The sequence below is a fragment of the Phasianus colchicus genome, chromosome 1 (assembly GCF_987193195.1).
Source record: "Phasianus colchicus chromosome 1, bPhaCol1.hap1.1, whole genome shotgun sequence".
Taxonomy (NCBI): domain Eukaryota; kingdom Metazoa; phylum Chordata; class Aves; order Galliformes; family Phasianidae; genus Phasianus; species Phasianus colchicus.
Window position 1 is genome coordinate 13,210,656 of NC_143436.1, and position 19,183 is coordinate 13,229,838.

General features: G+C 41.0%; 1 protein-coding gene across 2 annotated transcripts in view; it reads right to left on the bottom strand.

Annotated features, from left to right (window-relative positions):
* The window catches only part of RSBN1L (round spermatid basic protein 1 like), a 45,292-nt gene that overhangs the window by 19,969 nt on the left and 6,140 nt on the right, over positions 1-19,183 (bottom strand). The window contains exons 2-4 of one of the 2 annotated variants that reach the window (XM_090135535.1): positions 14,061-14,174; positions 616-876; positions 233-297 (exon numbers count right to left, since the gene is read on the bottom strand). In XM_090135535.1, coding sequence (XP_089991661.1) covers positions 233-297; positions 616-876; positions 14,061-14,174 — 440 coding nt within the window. Of the gene's footprint in view, positions 1-232; positions 877-14,060; positions 14,175-19,183 lie in introns of both variants that reach the window. The other variant, XM_031593485.2, reaches the window with a different exon arrangement.

Below are 19,183 nucleotides of genomic sequence, written 5' to 3' on the forward strand. Positions count from 1 at the left end.
CAAAGAAACCTACAACCACGTGCATGCAAACATTTCCCCTCCCACACGAAATGCAACTTTTCCTCAGTTAATAAGCTCCTTAACACTGCAGAACTAACAAAGAACAACCTTGCTTCTGGTCTTGTTTCATCCACTCAGCACAGCTAAATGGTGACTGTATTCTAAGAAAATCCATTCACAGTTGTTTGAAACCATTACACGACTTTAGAAAGTAAAATATATAACCTCTTACCTGAGCATGAAAATTTGACATAGTCGTTGTCTCTATATCTTTCTTTCCCAAAATCTCCATTTTCACTGGTGAATTGGGAAAATTAAATGAAAAGTAGTCTAAAAAGTCAGGTAAATATGTAGCTGCCCCATGAACAATACCCATTACATAGTAAGCTGCACAGTTTTCATTTTCACTAAAAACCAGACCCACAAACTCTTCTGCAAATCTCTCCATCTCCACAGGAGATAAGTGGGAGAGTTCATTACTGTAGGCATGGATAACTGATGCACCTCCGTTAGGCTGGTGCTCAATATGAATCAGCTGTTTGAACTCCAATGTGTCCAACCTTTTGAGTTTATTTTGAACCCGTGGCTCCTTTAACGAGACAAATGGAAACTCACTGTTCTCTGGTATCTTGGACTCACAGTCCTTCTTGGGATCCATATTTTTCCCATTGAAATCCTTAAGATGATCATCTATGATGCCTTTGGCTTCCTGATCCTCAACATCAGAAACCAGTCCTGAGCAGATAGTCTGAATGGATTTGCTGTACATTTTTGGACGCTTCCTCTTCTCATTCTCTTTATGTTTCTTTTTCTTTTTCTTCTTAACCTTTTTTATCTGTAGCTCTTCTGCATTCATTTTTGGTTTCTCCTTCCCAGCTGTCAAAAGAAAAAAAGACCTTGTAAGCACCTTCAGATGGAGAACACTTATCCAGGAATCAGGATTAGTTATCAAAGTATTCAACAAGGCACACAGAGAAGCCAGCACCAAGCATCCCAAAATGTGTATCTTAATAAAAATGACTATTAGGGACAACCTCCATGATCAGGCTACAACTGCTGATTAACATACAGGGGAGGAAAAACAAAGCAAAAAAAGAAAAAAAGATTTCCAGGACTACTCTCATAATTGGTCACAGACCACAACCACACTAAGTGGTCATCAGCAACTTCTAAAGCAGAAAGTTCAGATCAATTACACAACAGCTGTTCATAAACGTTGCCAAACAAGAGATTTACAGTCAATGAATATCAACCATCAGCAAGCTGCTTACAAATGTTGCTGCTATGACCTACCTTGTCAGATGGCTTTACATGGCATTCTTCCAGAAGCAAAACAGAACTTTGTTGAAATACACGTGGAAACATCAAAAACCTGACCACAGGCTTAAAAAAAAAAAAACTCACAACACTTTAGTTTACATAATATGCAAGCTAAATTGAAAATAAGATGTAAGGGCACATTTGTGTATGTAAGTAGTCGTTAATAGACATCATGTTCAAGCAGTACTGAAGATAAAAACCCTCTCTGTAAGTGTTGTTCTTCCAGTGCTTGGGGGTGGGTTGCCAAGGGCAGGAATAAATGGGATAACCCAAAGATTTCTAGACTGCAGGGCGGTCTAACGAAGCAGTTGATACGATCTCATATCATGATTTGATACAACCAAATTACTGAACACATCACACTCACAATCAGCAATTTTAAATAAGCATGTTCAGACACAGTTTAGAGAAGTTTTCCAAGGAAATACACAATTTCTAAGTAACCTCAAAAATATTTGATAGCATACTAATTTTCAAGACAGCCTCTACTGCTATGTTGCAGTAGACTAATTTAATTTTACAATCCTCAGTTCAAGAAATTCACAAAGTAGTCCTTACAAAAGTAAAAAGATCACAACTTCTGTTGAATAGAATCACACATTCTTGCTGGTAATTAAAAGGTTTGGAACTGGAACTTATGCAGATATTGGAAAGAAGCAGCAGCAATTAAGCCTCCTGCCTCTGAGTTTCTTGAGGTTTGCAACAGCAGTTACAAATGCCTCCGGGATTTCTGAAGTGCAGGCAGCAAGCTCGTTATCTCCCTATCTTCTATTTTCTCATCTTGTAGTGGGAAGAAGTGCCCTGAGGTCACTTGCTGCTTACTTAGCCTAAACAAGGAAGTGGGCTCTGGGATTTCTTAACCTAATCCACACAGTCAAGAGCTACAAAGACTCCCATCTAAATCTGATTTAATGTAGCAAACTACCAGCACAATCTCATTTTTAGCTAACCACATTCAGTTGTCAGAAGGCACAGGATCCTCATGAAAATCTGTCCTTCCATTAGACTAAATTTAATGTAAAACAGCATAGACCTTTGCAATAGTACTGCTTCATCTGGTAGATAAAAATCACTATTTCTTTGTTAATATTTTCTGCCACAGCACTTTTTAAATCTATTGGCATGGGAAGACCAGAAAGGAAAGATACACGTGCAAGCAGCTACCTAATCCTTACAGGAGTGAGCAATAATTCATCAAGGATGCCAAGGTACCTGAGGAAAACATCATCACCTGACAAAAATCAACTGCAACCCACACTATGGTACTGGACTGGCGTCATTATGGCACTAGTTTCATGTGAGTTCCATATTACATTCCATAAAATCTCAACCCAAACCTCAGAACACAGACTATAGAATTAGGCATTCCCCCTCCTGACTGTCAACACACCAGAAGAGAGTATCCAAAAAATTTATCCAAAAAATTGTATCACTCTAAACATGAATATTCATTGCTACACTGAAGGATACTTGAAGTCCAACGCTTCCAAACAGTATGGCCATCTGCATATATAAAACATGGAGTTTGAGTGCTGAATGCAGTAACAAGAGATAGAGCTAGAGATAGCAGGGGTTACCTGCCAACCTGTTTCTCTTGCTTTCAGACAGAGCCCACATCTTTCCAGGGACCAGCAACTCAGATCCAGGACTTGATGCAGGCCAGGAAAGGGATGGAGTTATGTCCACCAGGGTTACAATCACTGGCAACCAAATACAACATAACCTGAAGTTAAAGCAAGAAGCTACTTGCTATGTGTTCTCTTATATTTTAATACATCTACAGTCATCAAAAGAAGCCCTCAGATCAAAAATTAGTACCTATATGTCCTAGCTGAACATCCAGCAATTAGATGACTTTAAATTACTACTAATTGCAATGCAGGATACTGGAATAGATTGTGAACATGTATTTGCACAAAACAATCTCAAAAATTGCCATCTTCAATTACTGCAGTATACAGACAGAAGAAGACAGACTACCCGATTTTCTTTTTCACTCTGTTCCATTCTCTATCTTTGACTGAGAAGTCTTTTCAAGTAGCAACCTATTTAATTCAGTGCCTTCTGCAAAGTGCCATGGTTGACTTTTTTCGTTTTGAATACACCAAATACATTTCAGAGGCAGCTCAATGAATAAATGAATGACAAAACAGAAACTTTTCAGGTTACAAAACAGCACTTAAATTAGTTAAGTAAAATCTTAACAGCAGTGGTGCTTTTAAAGCACACTAAAAGCAAACATCGATTTAACATACACAGTTCAAGTTAGATAGCTTGAAAGTAAGCCAGTATATTAATAACCTACCAAACTTAAGAACTTGGTTTAAATGTATCCAAAAAGGTCTGCAGTCAACCCAGCTGTAAAAACAAGTTTAGTTAACTTGGTTTACACCTACTTAAGTACTCTAAACCTTCTTAAGAGGGATTACACACACTAAGGCATTTTTGACACAAAGGACATCTATCATTCCCTGGGTTTGTTTTCATACTATATCCATGAAGCTTTCAGAAGGAAAGAAAACACCTAACCACAGGACTTTTCTTTTAAACCTGGCACCCAACATCTGCCCTTCCAGCTTTAAGGGAGATTTTCTGTTCAGTTTGAGCACAAGTACAGTAACAGTTTAGACTGGGTTTCTGTTGTGGGGTTTTGTTTTTTTGGGGGAGGGGGAGTTATTTGGCTTGGGTTTTTTTGTTTTGTTTTGGTTTTTTTTGCAAGTTTTTTAGTTGGTTGCTCGTAGGCTTTGTTTGTTTGCTTTACTTTTGCTCACAGACTGCAGGAGTTTTTCCTCATACATATCAAGTACTAAAAGTTCATCTGTACATGCTTACCCAGGTAACACGATGGTACAAAAATACAAAGCCAAATAAATACTTGCTGGCAACCCCTCATCTCCAAACACCTCTTCCACACATCTTTTACTGAAGCCATTTTCAACTCCAAAATAACTGAAAACCAAGAGAGCAACAGCCACAGAAAGATCAAACAGCTGTAATAAAAATCCACCAGAACAACTATGATGGGAAGTAAAAGAGCTGCCTGAACTGCTGTTTGAGCTAGGGAGAGAGAGAAATGAAAATGGCTGTCTGCACCCTTGGGAAACAACGTATGAATGCTCTCTTCAAGATTAACGATGCCAATGGACAGGTAAAAGACCTTGAGACACAAAAGTCACAAGAAAGAGGACTTCAGGTAGGACTCTAAATAATAGCAGAATCAAACATCTGAAAAAATTACATACCAACATCTGTAAAGGCACTTCAAGCAGAAAATGAAAGACAGCCTTACTTGAAAAGCTGGTTTGTCGCTTTGAGCCTCCCTCAAATTCACACAGGCTTAAGCTACTGCCTACACAAGACTGCAATTCTGTTAAGAGCTCTATTTTCATACTGGCAGCAATGATGTACTTAGGAAACATTATTTTTAGAGTATGCACCAGTCTGATACTCCGGATGTCATATTTCTCAGAGAAAGATTTTTGTATTATAAACTCAGTACTGGCAGATGAGAAAAATGTCAGATTCTCAGTTATTTGTTCAGCCTTCAAATATGGATGCATGACATAGCTGAGCATGGCTCATGGCCATGGATAAGCAGAGCCCAACTCCCCGCTCATCTCTCTCCCACAGCTCCTGGCACACAATTCCACAGCACCTCCTCCTTGTACTGACTGATGCTCATCTGATTGCAAAACAAATTGACTCGACTTAACGGCTCAGCAGAAAACTATTTGCTTGTCTGCTGCTACATCAGTGAACAGAACTGCTTCCTGGCATTGCCTGACAGGAGCTAAAGCACTGAGAACAGTGACAGCGTGCAAAGAGGAAAGGAGCAGCAGAACCAGCTCCTGCCAGTAGCAGTCTGATCTGCTCAGGTTGGCTGCCCACCCCCCCACTGCCCACTCCAGGCCCTAAAAGAGGCTGACTTCTTAAGTGGAAGAAACCCCGTACACACAATACTGCCTTAACACACACACAGAAGCTAAGAACAAGTTCCTAGCAAACCTCACTGCAAAGGCTCAGATTTTTAAGCCTTCCTTTTTTTTTTTTTTTTTTTTTTTTAAGTTATACATTAAACTGTAATACCTTGGATGAAAATTCCTTCAGCTACTACAGCACACACATCCACTGAACTGTGCCTATTCTTCTTACTGCCTTGACATCCACTTATACTCAACTTTAGAGTACTTGCATCCAATTATTATAGCACACAGCTGACATTTTCCTGAGGAATACAAACACCAAATAGAAAGCAATGACTTCTCGTATTAGTATTCTTCAGCAAAACCTGAACAGAATTCCAAAGAAGAATGTGGCATTCTTTTAGCCTCAGGCTTCTGCTCTGCTGAACTTAAACACACACTCTGAAGTAGGTGTTTATAGCTGCTTAGAAGTTTCCAAGACTTGAACAGTGAGAGGAATCAGTTTGCCGAAATACCACAATTCCTATCAGCAATGCCCAATAAAGTGCTTCCATCTTCTTCTTCTGCATTATCTGTAGAGAGGAGCAGAACCACATCCATTCAGTCACTTCACTGCTACACATATATAAGTGCTGTAAAGCAAAATGCACTGCTTCTTCCAAAACCGACAGTGCTGCTTTGACACTTGGAGAAAGGTTGCCATAAAAAAAAAAGAAGAGCTACATACACACAATGCCTCTTTCCTAGGAAGCCAGGGAAGTTGTCTCATAGCAAACAGTCTTGAATTTCGTAAAAATGTAAGAAAGCAATCCAAAAGGCAAAATAAAGATCTCAACACTAACACTGACATATCCAAACTAGCTTTGATTTAAGCAGTATGAATGCAGTGCTTGATGCAAGCTCATTTATTTCACTTCTCACCTAATTACTACTGAGGCAGTAACTCACAACCCAAAGCTTTCAAAACAGGTGTTTCAGTCCTCTCTAGCAATCACAACTATGTGTACATACATACATATTCACAGAACTGCAAGAACCCAGCATCAACCAAGCTATGAAACATTCTGAATTGCATGACAACACCTTGTCTCTGTACTCTGAGATGCATTAAGCAATTGACCTATGAACAAAGCACTTTTTCCACTGTGTGATTCAGAAACATAAGAAGTCACAACCTTCATCTGTGTTTAAAAAAGCCTTACTTAAGGTGAGTCAGAGAACTCCTCTGGGACTCCAGAAACAAACAATAGCAGGGAAGAAAAACTCAGTGCCCCCAGACATTTAGAGAACCCTTCCCCCTGACCTGGTGTTAAGCAGCAGACTGAGCTTACACTTCCCTGGGGTACAAAAGACCAAAGAAAATTACATTTTAATGTTGTGTTACTGCTTGGCTAACAATATCTGCATGATTAGAGTTATAGAACTTGAACTGTATTTGTCAAGGAATGAATACAGATTTCCTTTCTTCACATGCTGCTCATGCATGCATATACTCACCAATAACACAACTCCCTTTGGATGATTTTTAACCATCTTCTATGCAAATCAGGCCTAATGCTCCACAAATATCAGTCAGTGAGCAAGAATCCAGAAGAGGGCAACAAAACTGGTGAGGGGTCTGGAGCACAAGTTTTACGGAGGAGAGGCTGAGGGAGCTGGGATTGTTTAGTTTGGAGAAGAGGAGGCTCAGGGGAGACCTCATTGCACTCTACAACTTCCTGAAGGGAGGTTGTGGTGAAGAGGGGTTTTGCCTCTTCTCCCAGGCAACAAACAAACAGGACCTGAGGAAATGGCTGCAAGTTGTACCAGAGGAGGTTTAGGTTCGACATGAGGAAGAACTTCTTCTCTGAGAGAGTGGTCAGGCTCTGGAATGGCTGCCCAGGGAGGTGGTGGAGTCGCCGTCCCTGGCAGTGTTCAAGAGGCGTCTGGATGAGGAGCTACAAGATGTGGTTTAGTGCTTGTGGTAGCAATGATAATGGGTGGACAGTTGGACTAGACGATCTTGTAGGTCCTTTCCAACCTTGTAATTCTATGATTCTATGAACCCCCCACAAATACCTGCACAGGAAGTTTCTCTCTCAAGACAGAACTTTGCTTAAAAACTTATTTACTGCAGTGCCACATCACCCCTGGCACACACAGTGCAGGATCTATTGGCTGGATTGAGATCCAAAACTTTGGAATTTTACAAATATTCTAGTGCACCATTATTATTACATAGTACCAGGTTGTAATTTAAAATGACAACAAACAGCCTCAACTTTGGTAACTGCAGGTTAATTCCTTCCAAATGCACTTGTATAAGTAAAAGAACTCCACAGTTACCTACAGTACTTCGCTTTATCCACAGACTTACTTATTTAACACTGCACATTAGCAGAAGCCACAGAGCTCTTATTTCATCCAATTGTTTCAACTCTGAGCTTACAGCCCTCAAAATTACTGGCAGAGTAGGGAGTATTTCAGAAGTTTCAGAAGACATCAATAATAATGCTAAGTTGCTCCTTTAACCCCACAGCCTTCCAGCTGACTGCCAGCAGAAGCAAAGAATAACCATTCCTAACTCTAGGCAGCCACTGAAATCAGTTCTCACTTCCCTGCTTTGGGAGAACTCAGTCACTAAAACTGCAGAGCACTTGGTGGGAGGCCACACAAAGGAAAAAACACCAGCAAAGAGCCTTAACAGGGACCATTTTTTCCATATTTTTTTCCAATTCAACTCAAAGACAGAAACACTGAGTCTTCTTACTCCTCATTTTAGGAGGCATGAAAAGTATGAATCAGCTGCTGGTATACTACTTGTTCTGCAGCTTAACATCAGCCTGAGTACTCCTGTCAGCAGCTGCAAAACATCACTTAAGTCTTTGGTGCTGTACCAACCATCTCCTACTGCAGCACCATCAAGAAATTCTCCCTTCTATTCTCCAGTAGGGGGACAGGTATGAAGTACACTCATTAATGGTCTTTCCTTTCCTCCCACAGCCCCACACGGCCAGTCAAGCACACGGCTCAAGCACATTATGCCATTCTCACTTCAACTCAAATTTAAGGTACTGACATACAGGAATCAAGATTCAGCTCTGCTCCACCTCTTCAGACTGTGTCTTCAAAGAATAAGCACAGAAACTCCACTGAGCCACAGAAAGTGGAATTACCCTTTGTCTTCCAGAGAGTTTAAGCTTCATAGCCACAGGCAACAAAAAAATAGCACAGAACAGGAGTAGCCAAGACCCCTTTCACTGACCTGTAAATAAATAAAACACACAGTCCTAGAGAGCAGGAGTGTTATTGGAAGTACTGCAACTTAAAATAGAAAAATAGGAACAACAAAAATCACCGCTGACAATAATGACAGTTCTGTACAACTTCACATCTGGATTTTAAAAAAACATTATGGAGTGGGAAGTGTTAATTTCATTATCTTCAGCCAATGAAGCCTTCTATTTCAAGAAGCACAGGAAGCATACAGTCTTCCTTCACCCTGCTATGGAAAAAGCACACTTTCAAAGCAGGCAGAGTAAACCATACCAGATCTCCTGAAGACTTTCGTCAGTTGAGAGAAAAAAATATTTTAATTAATCTATGACATAGAAATTATAATCACAGAAACAGAGTGGCTGAAGTTGACAGGAAGCCCTGTGCCCCTCTGCCCAACCCCTGCCCTAGCAGGGACACCCAGAGCAGGGTGCACAGGGCCACAGCCAGGCACCTTCTGGACATCTTCAAGGAGGAGATCCACAGCCTCTAGACAACTGTGCCAGTGCTCAGCCCTCTGCACAGCACAGCAGTGCTGCCTGGGTTCAGACGGCACCTCCTGTGTTTCAATTTGTGCCCAATGCCTCGTGTCCCAGCACTGGGCACCACTGACAAGAGCCCAGCTCCAGCCCTTCTGCGCCCTCCCTTCAGGTATTTAGGGTCCCCCTAAGCCTCCTCTGCCCCAGGCTGTGCAGGCCAAGATCCCTCAGCCTGTCCTCAGAGGTGCTCCAGTCCCATCAGTCTTTATGGTCCCACACTAGGCTCTCTCCAATAGCTCCAGAAATGAAGTCTACTTCACACATACCAAATGTTTATCCTTTGCCCTGTGATTGTGTTGTGTGCATCCACTCTGCCTGGACTCAACCAGCAAGTTAACCAAAACAATTTACTAGCAAAAAAAAAAATACTAGCTTCTGAGAGCAGAAGCCCTGATCTCAAAGGAAGAGCTTTCTGTAGGTATGACAGCGCTGCAATTCTCTGGCAAATCTTGCCTTTGAGTTCCTTGTACTTGAAATAGAATCATTAAAAAAATTAGTATTACTTCACGGTGATACATGTGCACATTATAGCCACAGCCTACCATCATTTGCCTAGTATTTGTACTTACTTCTTAAGATGAATTATTCGGATATTTTTCAATTAAAGAAATTACACAAAACTTGTCAGCCTGCACAGGTTTCACAGGCAGCAGCATGGGGTTTGGGTTGTTTTTTTTTCTGATGAATTATTTCCCCACCTCCTTCGATGCCAGAGCAGCTTTCCTCTTCCTCCAGCTGACAGGTGCTGCCATGGTGTCACCCTGTATCACAGCAGGAATCACCCAAGTCCAGCACTGTTGGATCCACTCAGGCTCTCAGCAATCATGCCAACTGAAGGCATTAGCTAAGCAGGAGTAGCACAGCCAGCAACAACTTCAGCAGTAGAAACGAGGCAGTCAGGTAAAGAGGAGGGGAGGAACAAAGGGCAAGTAGAAGCAAAGATCACTGCATAAAACTTCATAACAGCAACCTACTGGCAACACAAGGTAAGCACATGTATTATCTCTGAAAAATGTCTGAGGCCCACAGGAATGAGAGCTCTGCTCTCAGATGATCTCATCACACGTACCATACCTCTTATTTTACATGTCTTACTCTGCATCCATCTATTTTACAGGTAGAAGTTGGCAACTCGCTGCATACAGACTGTGGTGGGCTGCACCTCCTGTGCTCTTACCTCAGCCTCTTCCATCCCCATCCACTCAAGTGTATTAAATAAGGAAAATGTTTGAGGATTTGTAGAGGAACACAAAGACCAAATATAGCAAGTGGGAAAAAAAGCAGGCAGTATGACTCAGATGGAGGTCGCATGCATACAGATTTTATAATCACTTCTGTGCAAAACCCATCTATAAAAAATCTAGAAGGTTCATAAGAAAGTACAATATAATTCCAGAACAAAAAAAAGCTTTTGAAAATAATTTGTACATACAGATTTTAATGCTGGTAAGATAAAGATGTTTATTCTCAGCTCTTCTCTGCATTTTTAGAAATAACAAATATCAGGAAAATAGGGCTGACTTTTTGTTTTGTTTTAAAAGGAAAAAAAATGGTACTGTGTACAAATAAGCCTTTTTCTTTTTTCTTTCTTCTTCTTGCTGGTCCTCCAGTAGCCCTTAACCATCATCACAGCAGTGTAAAAATTCCTCACAAAATATTTCAATTTTTTTTTTCCCCAACCATGCAGATTTTTGGAAGAGCACAATTAAATTGCTTATATTTTCTTAACATTTAACAATATGCTTGTGCTAGGTTTTCTTCTTCTCCAAAAAACACAGGTCTCTCTTCCAAATAGAAAACTAGAGAGAAGCAGCAGCAGTAAGTATATAGTCTTATTCTGCAGAAAACATACCTGCTAGTGCAAAACAATGACAAAAAAAAAAAAAGCATTTAGCCCTAGATGTATACAAAAGCCACCAGGCTCACTGAAAGAGCAAAACATTTCCTTTAGAAAGTCAGGAGCTGAGAAAAAAAAAAAGCCCTTTCAGAGTTGTCCTCCAAACTAGGGCAAGTTGCTTTCAACAGAAACAGCAACACAAATTCAGGCAGATGAACAGCACACATCCCTAAGCTTCTCAAACAGCAGAAGCAAACTCTGCCAGCATGCAGCTCAAAGCACCAAAATCAGGCTTAGACAGCAACTCCCTAAAAAAGCACCAAACCTTCAGTACTGGCTTCCTCTCCCAAAGCTAGCCACCCTTATCTTGGACACCTGGTTTAACTGTCTGAAGCTACGCAGCCTATCACCACCATCACCTTAAGGAAAGTCTCAAACAAAAGGTAAAAAAAGGAAAGACGACAAATTGAAACACTAACATCACCTTCACAACTTAAGAATAAAAGCATTCAGCAGACAGTCAGTGACATTTTTAGAACAAGATCTGGACCTGACACCTAGAAAGAGGAAACGAGCGGGCTTCACAGACAGGCACTGAAGTCTGTCTTTGCACTCAAGTCCACACAGTGAATTCTGAGCTGAGAATAAAAGGGCTTAGAGCTTAATTTCCAGGAAGTTCCAGGAAGAAGATATCCTTAGATGAAGAGTTACTAACCTTTCAGAAGGTCACAGAGGTGCTGACCACAGACACATACAAGTTGCACCTTCAAGCACATCAGCCTTTGCTCTCTAGCCCTCAGCTCAGCACATAAAGCTACATCAGCAGAATAATCAGGAAATGCTGTACAATCATCACAGACCACTTAAGCACAGCCAGCCAGATCTCAGGAGGCCCACAGACAAATCCAGAACTGCTGTCCTGAACAGGATATAAACCCAGTGGAGGAAATCTGCCTGCTTTCCTAATGACTGCTCTCCTTTTTTTCCCTGAAACAGGAGCCATTTCTGCAGGACACCGCAGACACAGCAAAACCAAGCACTGCCTCTACAAACATTTCTGTACAATTTCTAAAGGAAACCTAAAATATGGTTCTTGTCTGATAATAGATACAAGGAGACTGTGAAACACAGACCAGGCATTTAACCTACTTACAGCACTGTTCTGTGTGAGGACAACATACTCTGTTATTCAACTAGCTCTAACAAGCAGAGGTAATCTTATGCAACCCCTGTGGCACATGCCTTTTTTTTTTTCCACCTACTTTAAACAATGGAGCACCATTTCAGGTGCAATACCTTCATTAGGTGTCTCTTATTAGATCTGTGTAACAAGAGTTGCTGTCTTTCTAAGTTCTTATCCTGTGCCTTATTTCTATTGCCATTCAGCACATGAGGTAGGAAAGGATAGCACAAAAACACAACCTGAACATTCTCACTGTTAAGGCAGTTACACATTGCTCAGTATCTCAACCACCAACTTCCTTCCACACTGACAAAGACAAGTTGCATCTTTTCACAGGAAGTCACCAGCTTGAACATTCCACAACGTCTAAGCTGATACCATGAGATCTGATCAGCACAGGTGATGAGCTGTCAGTTGCTAATGCAATTACTTGGAGCTGCATTTATACTCTGAACTGTGACACAGTAATCACACAATTGCATGTCCATGACCTCATATGAATGCACTGAAGATAATGTTTTGATTTGGGAGTTTTATTTCTTGTTGTAAATGATATCGTAGCAGAAAAATCTATCAGGAATTTGTTCTTTAACTATGAAAGCTGAGTCTGAAAATAAAAAATATTGGATCTACTCAAACAGCCTCAACAAATGCAGAAGGAGGTGGATCAAGGATTGGCTTTACTAATATGCTCAAAGGGCTGTGATTTGCAGCACAGAGCCCAGTAGGAGGACAGCCACTACCAGAGAATTCCAGGTGCTGATACCTTGAGACAATGCTATACTACATTTTTATTAATGATGGGGATGATGAGACAAAGCACACTCCTCAGCAAGTCTGCAGACAGTGTAAAACTGGAAGAAGGGAGTAGCTGATGCACAAGAAGGTTGTACTGCCAAGCCAGAAGGCTGCAGAGAATTAGGCCAACAAAAGTCTCACACAGTTAACATGGGGAAGCACAGAGTACTGCACTGAATAATAAAGTCATGCCCCCATCCAGGCTGAAGACAAAACTGCCTGGAAAGTAGCCTGGAAGGAAAGGAGTTGGGGGTCCTCACGAATGACAAACTGACCATAAGCCATCATTAACAGCCTCCTGGACAGAATTAGGAAGAGCTCTGCCAGCAGACTGATGGAGACAGTTCTTCCACTTAATTAAGCACTGATGTAACACATCTGGAGTGTCACACAGAACTCTGGATCAGCAGTCCAAGACAGACATGGGCATACTGGAGTAAGTCCAGCAACGAGCCAGAAAAATGATTGTGGGAGCACAGCATCACTCACAGAAAAAGACACTGAGAGAAGCAGGATTTCTCCCTGCAAGATCTCTCCATCCTCGACAGAATCAACAGCTACTCCCAATTCAGTATTGTCAGGAAACCTGTTCAAAACATTCAAGTCATTTATTGACAGCATTAAAGAGAACTGGCCCTAAAACAGAGCCCTGGGGTACCCCACTAGTGACTGGCCACCAGTCTGATGTAATCCCATTTACTATAACCCTTTGGCCCTACCTGTCAGCCAGTTGCTCACATTATGTTTTTGCCTAGCTGCAGAAGGGGCATTTGGTGTGAGAAACCAGAAGGATAGTGTGAGAAACAGTATCAAGAACTATACTGAAATCCAAAAAGATAACATCAGCTGGCCCCTCTTGGCTAACCTGATGAGTGACTTGTCATAAAAGGAAATCAAGTCAGATAAACAGGACCTTTTGTTCATGAACTCATGTCAGCTGAGACCAACAACCATACTGTCCTTCAGGTGTCCTTCAGGAACCACTGCGCAAGAAGCACTGTGGCAATAGTTCTACTTTTTAATTGCAGTACCTAACATAGTTGACAAGTTTATAATTAAAGCTTTAAATTACAAGCATTCTAGCAGCTATGCTGAGAAAATGGCATTTAAGTTAAAATAAAAAACTCAGTATTAAGATTCAGCACTCAATCCAATTACAAAGGTTTTAAATACCACAACAAAAAACACTATGCAATTTAACCTACCTTTCTGCAGTAACTTGATTTCTCCATTTTCTTTCTTTATTTCATTCATTATTTTGTGCTTCTTCTTCTCTTTTTGCTTCTTTTCCCTTTCTTTCATTTTCTCTTTGATTTGAGCTGAAATGCAAATATTTTATGATTAAGTGGGAACAGCAAGCTTTGTCGCGTGCACATTTTGCATTAGTATTATGCAAGCCCTATTAAGAGGATAAAAGGAGTTACGAGGAAAACCCAGGACTTACAATATGAAAAGCTAATATTTATCTGTTGCATAATTCAACATAAGCTTATAGAACCTAGACCAGTTTTGTTCCTATTACACCAGAACTGTATCCAACAACTCAGCCTGTTAGCTCTACAGTTAACAACCATTTTTATCTACTCACACAAACCTCTGTCCTTATTTTTCATCCGGATGCAGCTCTTATTTCTAGAAACTCAAGTTACACACATTAGATTAGGAACAGGAGAAGTGAGGGGTTTGTATTTACCTGGATGTGCATCTGCACTAGAAATCTCACCTAACTTAAGGCTTCCACAGAGAGCTCAAAATATGAAAGGTTTTCAACTGACAAAATAAATCTCTGTCAAGTTCACCAGCCACACCCATAACATGTAAACAGCAGTAAGGTATGACTAAGAGAATCAGATGTGAGATGGAAAGGAATGCCAGTTTACCATCTGTTGGAAAAATCTGTATTTTCATAGAATATCTAATTCAATTCGTTTACTTTATTGCCAGTCACTCCACATTGTCATCTCTTTGTCATTAAAAAGGTCTTTAAGCATGCTTTCTACATGAAAATACTAGACCCTCAAAAAAATGCTTCCTAGCTTTCTAGGACTTATGTTTTCAAGCAGACTTTAGAATCACCTTTGAGGTGAAGCATTTAAGCCTCACGACCAACACTGCAGGTCTTGTTTCTCAGACAGAAGCCTGGTACCTCCTCTGTGGGTTTACTGGGCTTTTTAACCTCCACAGGGAAAGAGAAAATCCCACTTCAAGCTTCTACATGATGGTGTGTTTCAGAACACTTTGTCAATAACACTGATGTGCCATTTATGGCGCTTGAATTCTTAACCCCACATGGATATCAGGAGAAACCTACTTACTTTACCCCATGCATTCATAGAAAATAGAAGCAGGTATCTTCAATACTAACAAACTGGAAATATTTATCAAAAAAGCCTTCGGTTCTGTAATGCAATATATGACCAAACTATTTCTGAAGCATGTCAACAGTTAAAAAGTGCAAGGGTTTGACAGTCATCTACATAAACAAATGCTGTAACAACAACTCTGCAGCATTCCTACCTTTCATTCTAAAGTTTTCTAACAAAGCCATGGAACTCGTGTCCCCAGCAGCCAGGAAGAATGTATTTTGGGTAGAGTCAAAAGAAATGAAAATAAAAAAATCAAGAGATGGCAAGTGACATATGTCTGCCTGTGCACAGATCAGTGCAAGCAGTGGAGAGAGAGAAAAATCTCTGATGGCACAAAAAAAGAAAAACAACAAAGGAATAAGGTAGCCGTGCTTCAAACTGTCTTTAGTCTTAGTTCTAAGCAACTGAAACAACCATGTCCAAAACCAGGCCTCCAATGGTTCTGTGACAGGAGATGCTAAATCAGACAGATCTGTGCAGCAGACCACAGCACCCAGACATTTTTCTCAGCAGCACAAATCTGTACTTCCTAGCAGGACATGAACCAGACGTTAATCTTCCTCTCCAATCAGCTCCCCCCACACAGACAAACCCCCAAATCGTAAATCCCAGCAACACAGAAGTATGAAGCAGGCAATAAATTATACAACAGATTTGACCACTCTGAAAGCAGACATTCACTCTGCAAGGAGGGAGTAACAGCAGGCTTGACTTGGAGCCTGCATCAGTGCTCAGCTCTGCCAGGATTACCATTATCATGGAAAAAAATTGAGATTTTCTCCCAGTATCTGCATACTGTTAAGAGGTACACTTGACTTCTATCATTTAGAAATCAAAGAGAGATTGAAGAGCACATACAAACGCTGAGCCTGGTTGAAAGAGGATGAAAGAATCCTTTATTGTAGGCATGAGACAAGCATCCCAGGCTGAGGATAGAAGCAATGTGCAAGAACAGAGAATGAACCAAAAGTCTAAAGAACCTCCACTTTATTTTCAGATCTAGAAAGCAATTAGCATGGATGATGGTAGCAGGTTCCAGCCAAAAGAAACAATGGAAGTGTTCTGTGACCTCCTCCAGCAACAGCCACAAGCACACGGTATCTGAAGGGACTGCAGATGCATCCGAGGAAGGTTTGAAACAACTAATTCCACTGCAGAAATGACAGTGCTACCACAGGACCAGGGCACAGCCTGAGGAGGGTAAAAACAATTGAGAATCCCAGCCTACAAGTACAAACTGTCAGGTTGACTCTCTCTGAACTGAATTTTCAGGTCAAACATCTTCAGAGGAAAACATTTTCTAGCCCAACCGGCAGAAGTCACACACAGCTCTCAATTTCTGCAGTGACAGATGGCCCATTTCACAGCTTCCAATGGGACACAGAGAAAAAACCAAAATCCCATAAGATTCAGTTTACCACAGAGGAAACTGCAGTCAGTAACTTGTATAGCACCCAACAGAGAGAACAGTCCATACACATGGTTAAGATACAAATCTGGCATCTAACAAGGATGGACAAGCTCAGTTCTCCAAACAGTCTCCACACAAACTCCTGCCAACATAAGTTGCTGCCCAGAGCATCTGCTACAGTTCAACACAGGCTGGAGCTCCCTACAAGTTTCCAAAATGCCCCAGAATAACATCCCTTTGAGTGGTTTCTCCAATAGAAAGGATCAATCCCCTGCAGTTGTACACCACGTAATCCAAATCTCACTTTCTCAACCAAGAAACAAGAAAACTCTTCACAACATGAAAAGAAAAGCCATTTTAAGACAAATGCACCCAACAGTAGGCAATTTACAACTTACATGCTGTACAATTAATGACTAAAAGGACAAAACTTGTTCCACTGTACAAGTTAACAGTACTTGGAATTTCTCATATAGCTCATATAGCTGTTTAGAGATCTAGCAGCTACTACTGATACCAAACCTTGCTTGGTCCCTGCTTCATGTGTAGAGCAGCTCCACCTCCTAACAGCAAAAAGGTAAAGGTGACTGTAGTAACCCTCCTGTGTCCATAGGATATTCTGCCATAGCCTTCCACCACTACCACTTCTAATAAAGAGATGTAAGGGGAAGAAAGAAAAGGCTGGAGCTGCAGCAGTAAACAGGATAAGACAGTCCCCCGGTGACAATGTAATACAAATAGCAGCAACCTAGGACAAGAGAACATCAAGTACCACCAGCTACCACCTTGGTATGTCACAGCACTGCCAGGGGAACAGTTTGCCTTCACTATGATGGAGTACTGAATACTCAGAAAAGCAATGAATGAATGAAGAACTTTCATATACTAATGAGGAGATCGTCTGAGTTCAAAGGAAGGTGAAGGGATCATTTGACTCAAAGAGAGAAGACCAGCGTTAACAGAAAGGTCTTGCACTGAAAAAGAAAAAACAGCACATGCAGAGCTACCAGTGACTGGAAGCTGGATTCACAGAATCTCTGAATGGCCAGGGTTGGAAGGGACCTCAAGGATCATGAATCTCCAACCTCCCCATTTAATGCTAGACCAGGCTGCCCAGGGCCCCATCCAGCCTGGCCTTGAACACCTCCAGGGACAGGGTACCCACAACCTCTCTGGGCAGCCTGTTCCAGCACCTCACCACTCTCTCTGTGAAGCACTTCCCCCTGACATCCAATACTCCTACTCCAAAAACCATCCCACTGCATTCACTTTTTTCAGTTAAGATAACAAAATTAAATAGAAGAAAGTACACAAAGGCACAAGTTAGTCACCAGAACAAGTCACCAAACAGCTGTGGAACTTTCTCCCACAGGGTTGCTGTTTTGGGGGGGGAAGGCACTTTCTTAAAAGGCAATTAAAAAGTGTTTAAAAAATTAATGCACAAAAAATGCTCAAGTCTAAATAAAAGATTAAACTAAGCCTTATGATACAGTATAGATTCACAGAAAGGTTTATGACCACCCTGCCAAAACGTTTTGTATGTTACCTATAAGTGAAGCCACCTAAGCATATCTACATATTAATAACTCCTTTCCCATTCCAGCAGGCATTTTCACAACACAAAACTCAGTTTTATTTAAGCTGATTTATGTTAAAAGAGAGAAAGAGAGCACAAAGTTGTTCTGTTAAGGGATAACCAAAAGATTATTCAAGTATTGAATATGAGGATTTGACTTTTTTTTTTTTATTCCATAGATCAAAATAATTTTTAAGAAGTCCTCCTAAGTCTGCTCTGTCTGCTCAGAAAATGGAAAATATACCAATCTTAAATGTTACCATTGCAGGGCTTTGAGGGGAAGACGACAATCACGATGCCATCCATCACCTTGGAAGCAACAGGAAAAATATAAACCATATATGATTCCAATTTAAAAAAGAAAAAACAACAAAACGAGTCTCTGGGAAAATACCAATCCTGCTGTACATCTGAAATAATATCTCCAGCTTCATCAGCACATCACTCATAATACAGTCCTTGACCTTAACATCAACCAGAAACCCACGCAATGCACACGGTGAGAACCCAGCTGGATGACCAATGCCTCATGCTGCTCACCACCAGGTCCTGACGCAGGGAACAGCCGACAGCTATTTCCCATTAGCCCAATGCCTACTTCTGCTACAATAACCTTCTTGTGACACAAAGCACTCAAGGAAGCCAGCAGTCCACAAAAGCCCAACTTATGGCTCACTGGATGCGTTTCAGGGACTGCCTCCAAGGAGCAGGTGATCCTGCTCACATTATGCCATAGCAGCAACTTTTGCCAGTCTTCTAACAACCACAGAATGGTTGTGGTTTAGAAACAGCACATCCATGATCGAAATGCAGCAACAGCAGCGTGCCCTAAATGCTACGTACAGACAGAAAAAATTCCACTGTGAAGACATCTTGCAGCTCCTATTTTAAATAAATGCACACAACTAACTGAATTAATTCAGGCTCTAAAAGTTTTCCACTTCCTAACTTGGTATCTTCTCACAGTGATTGTAA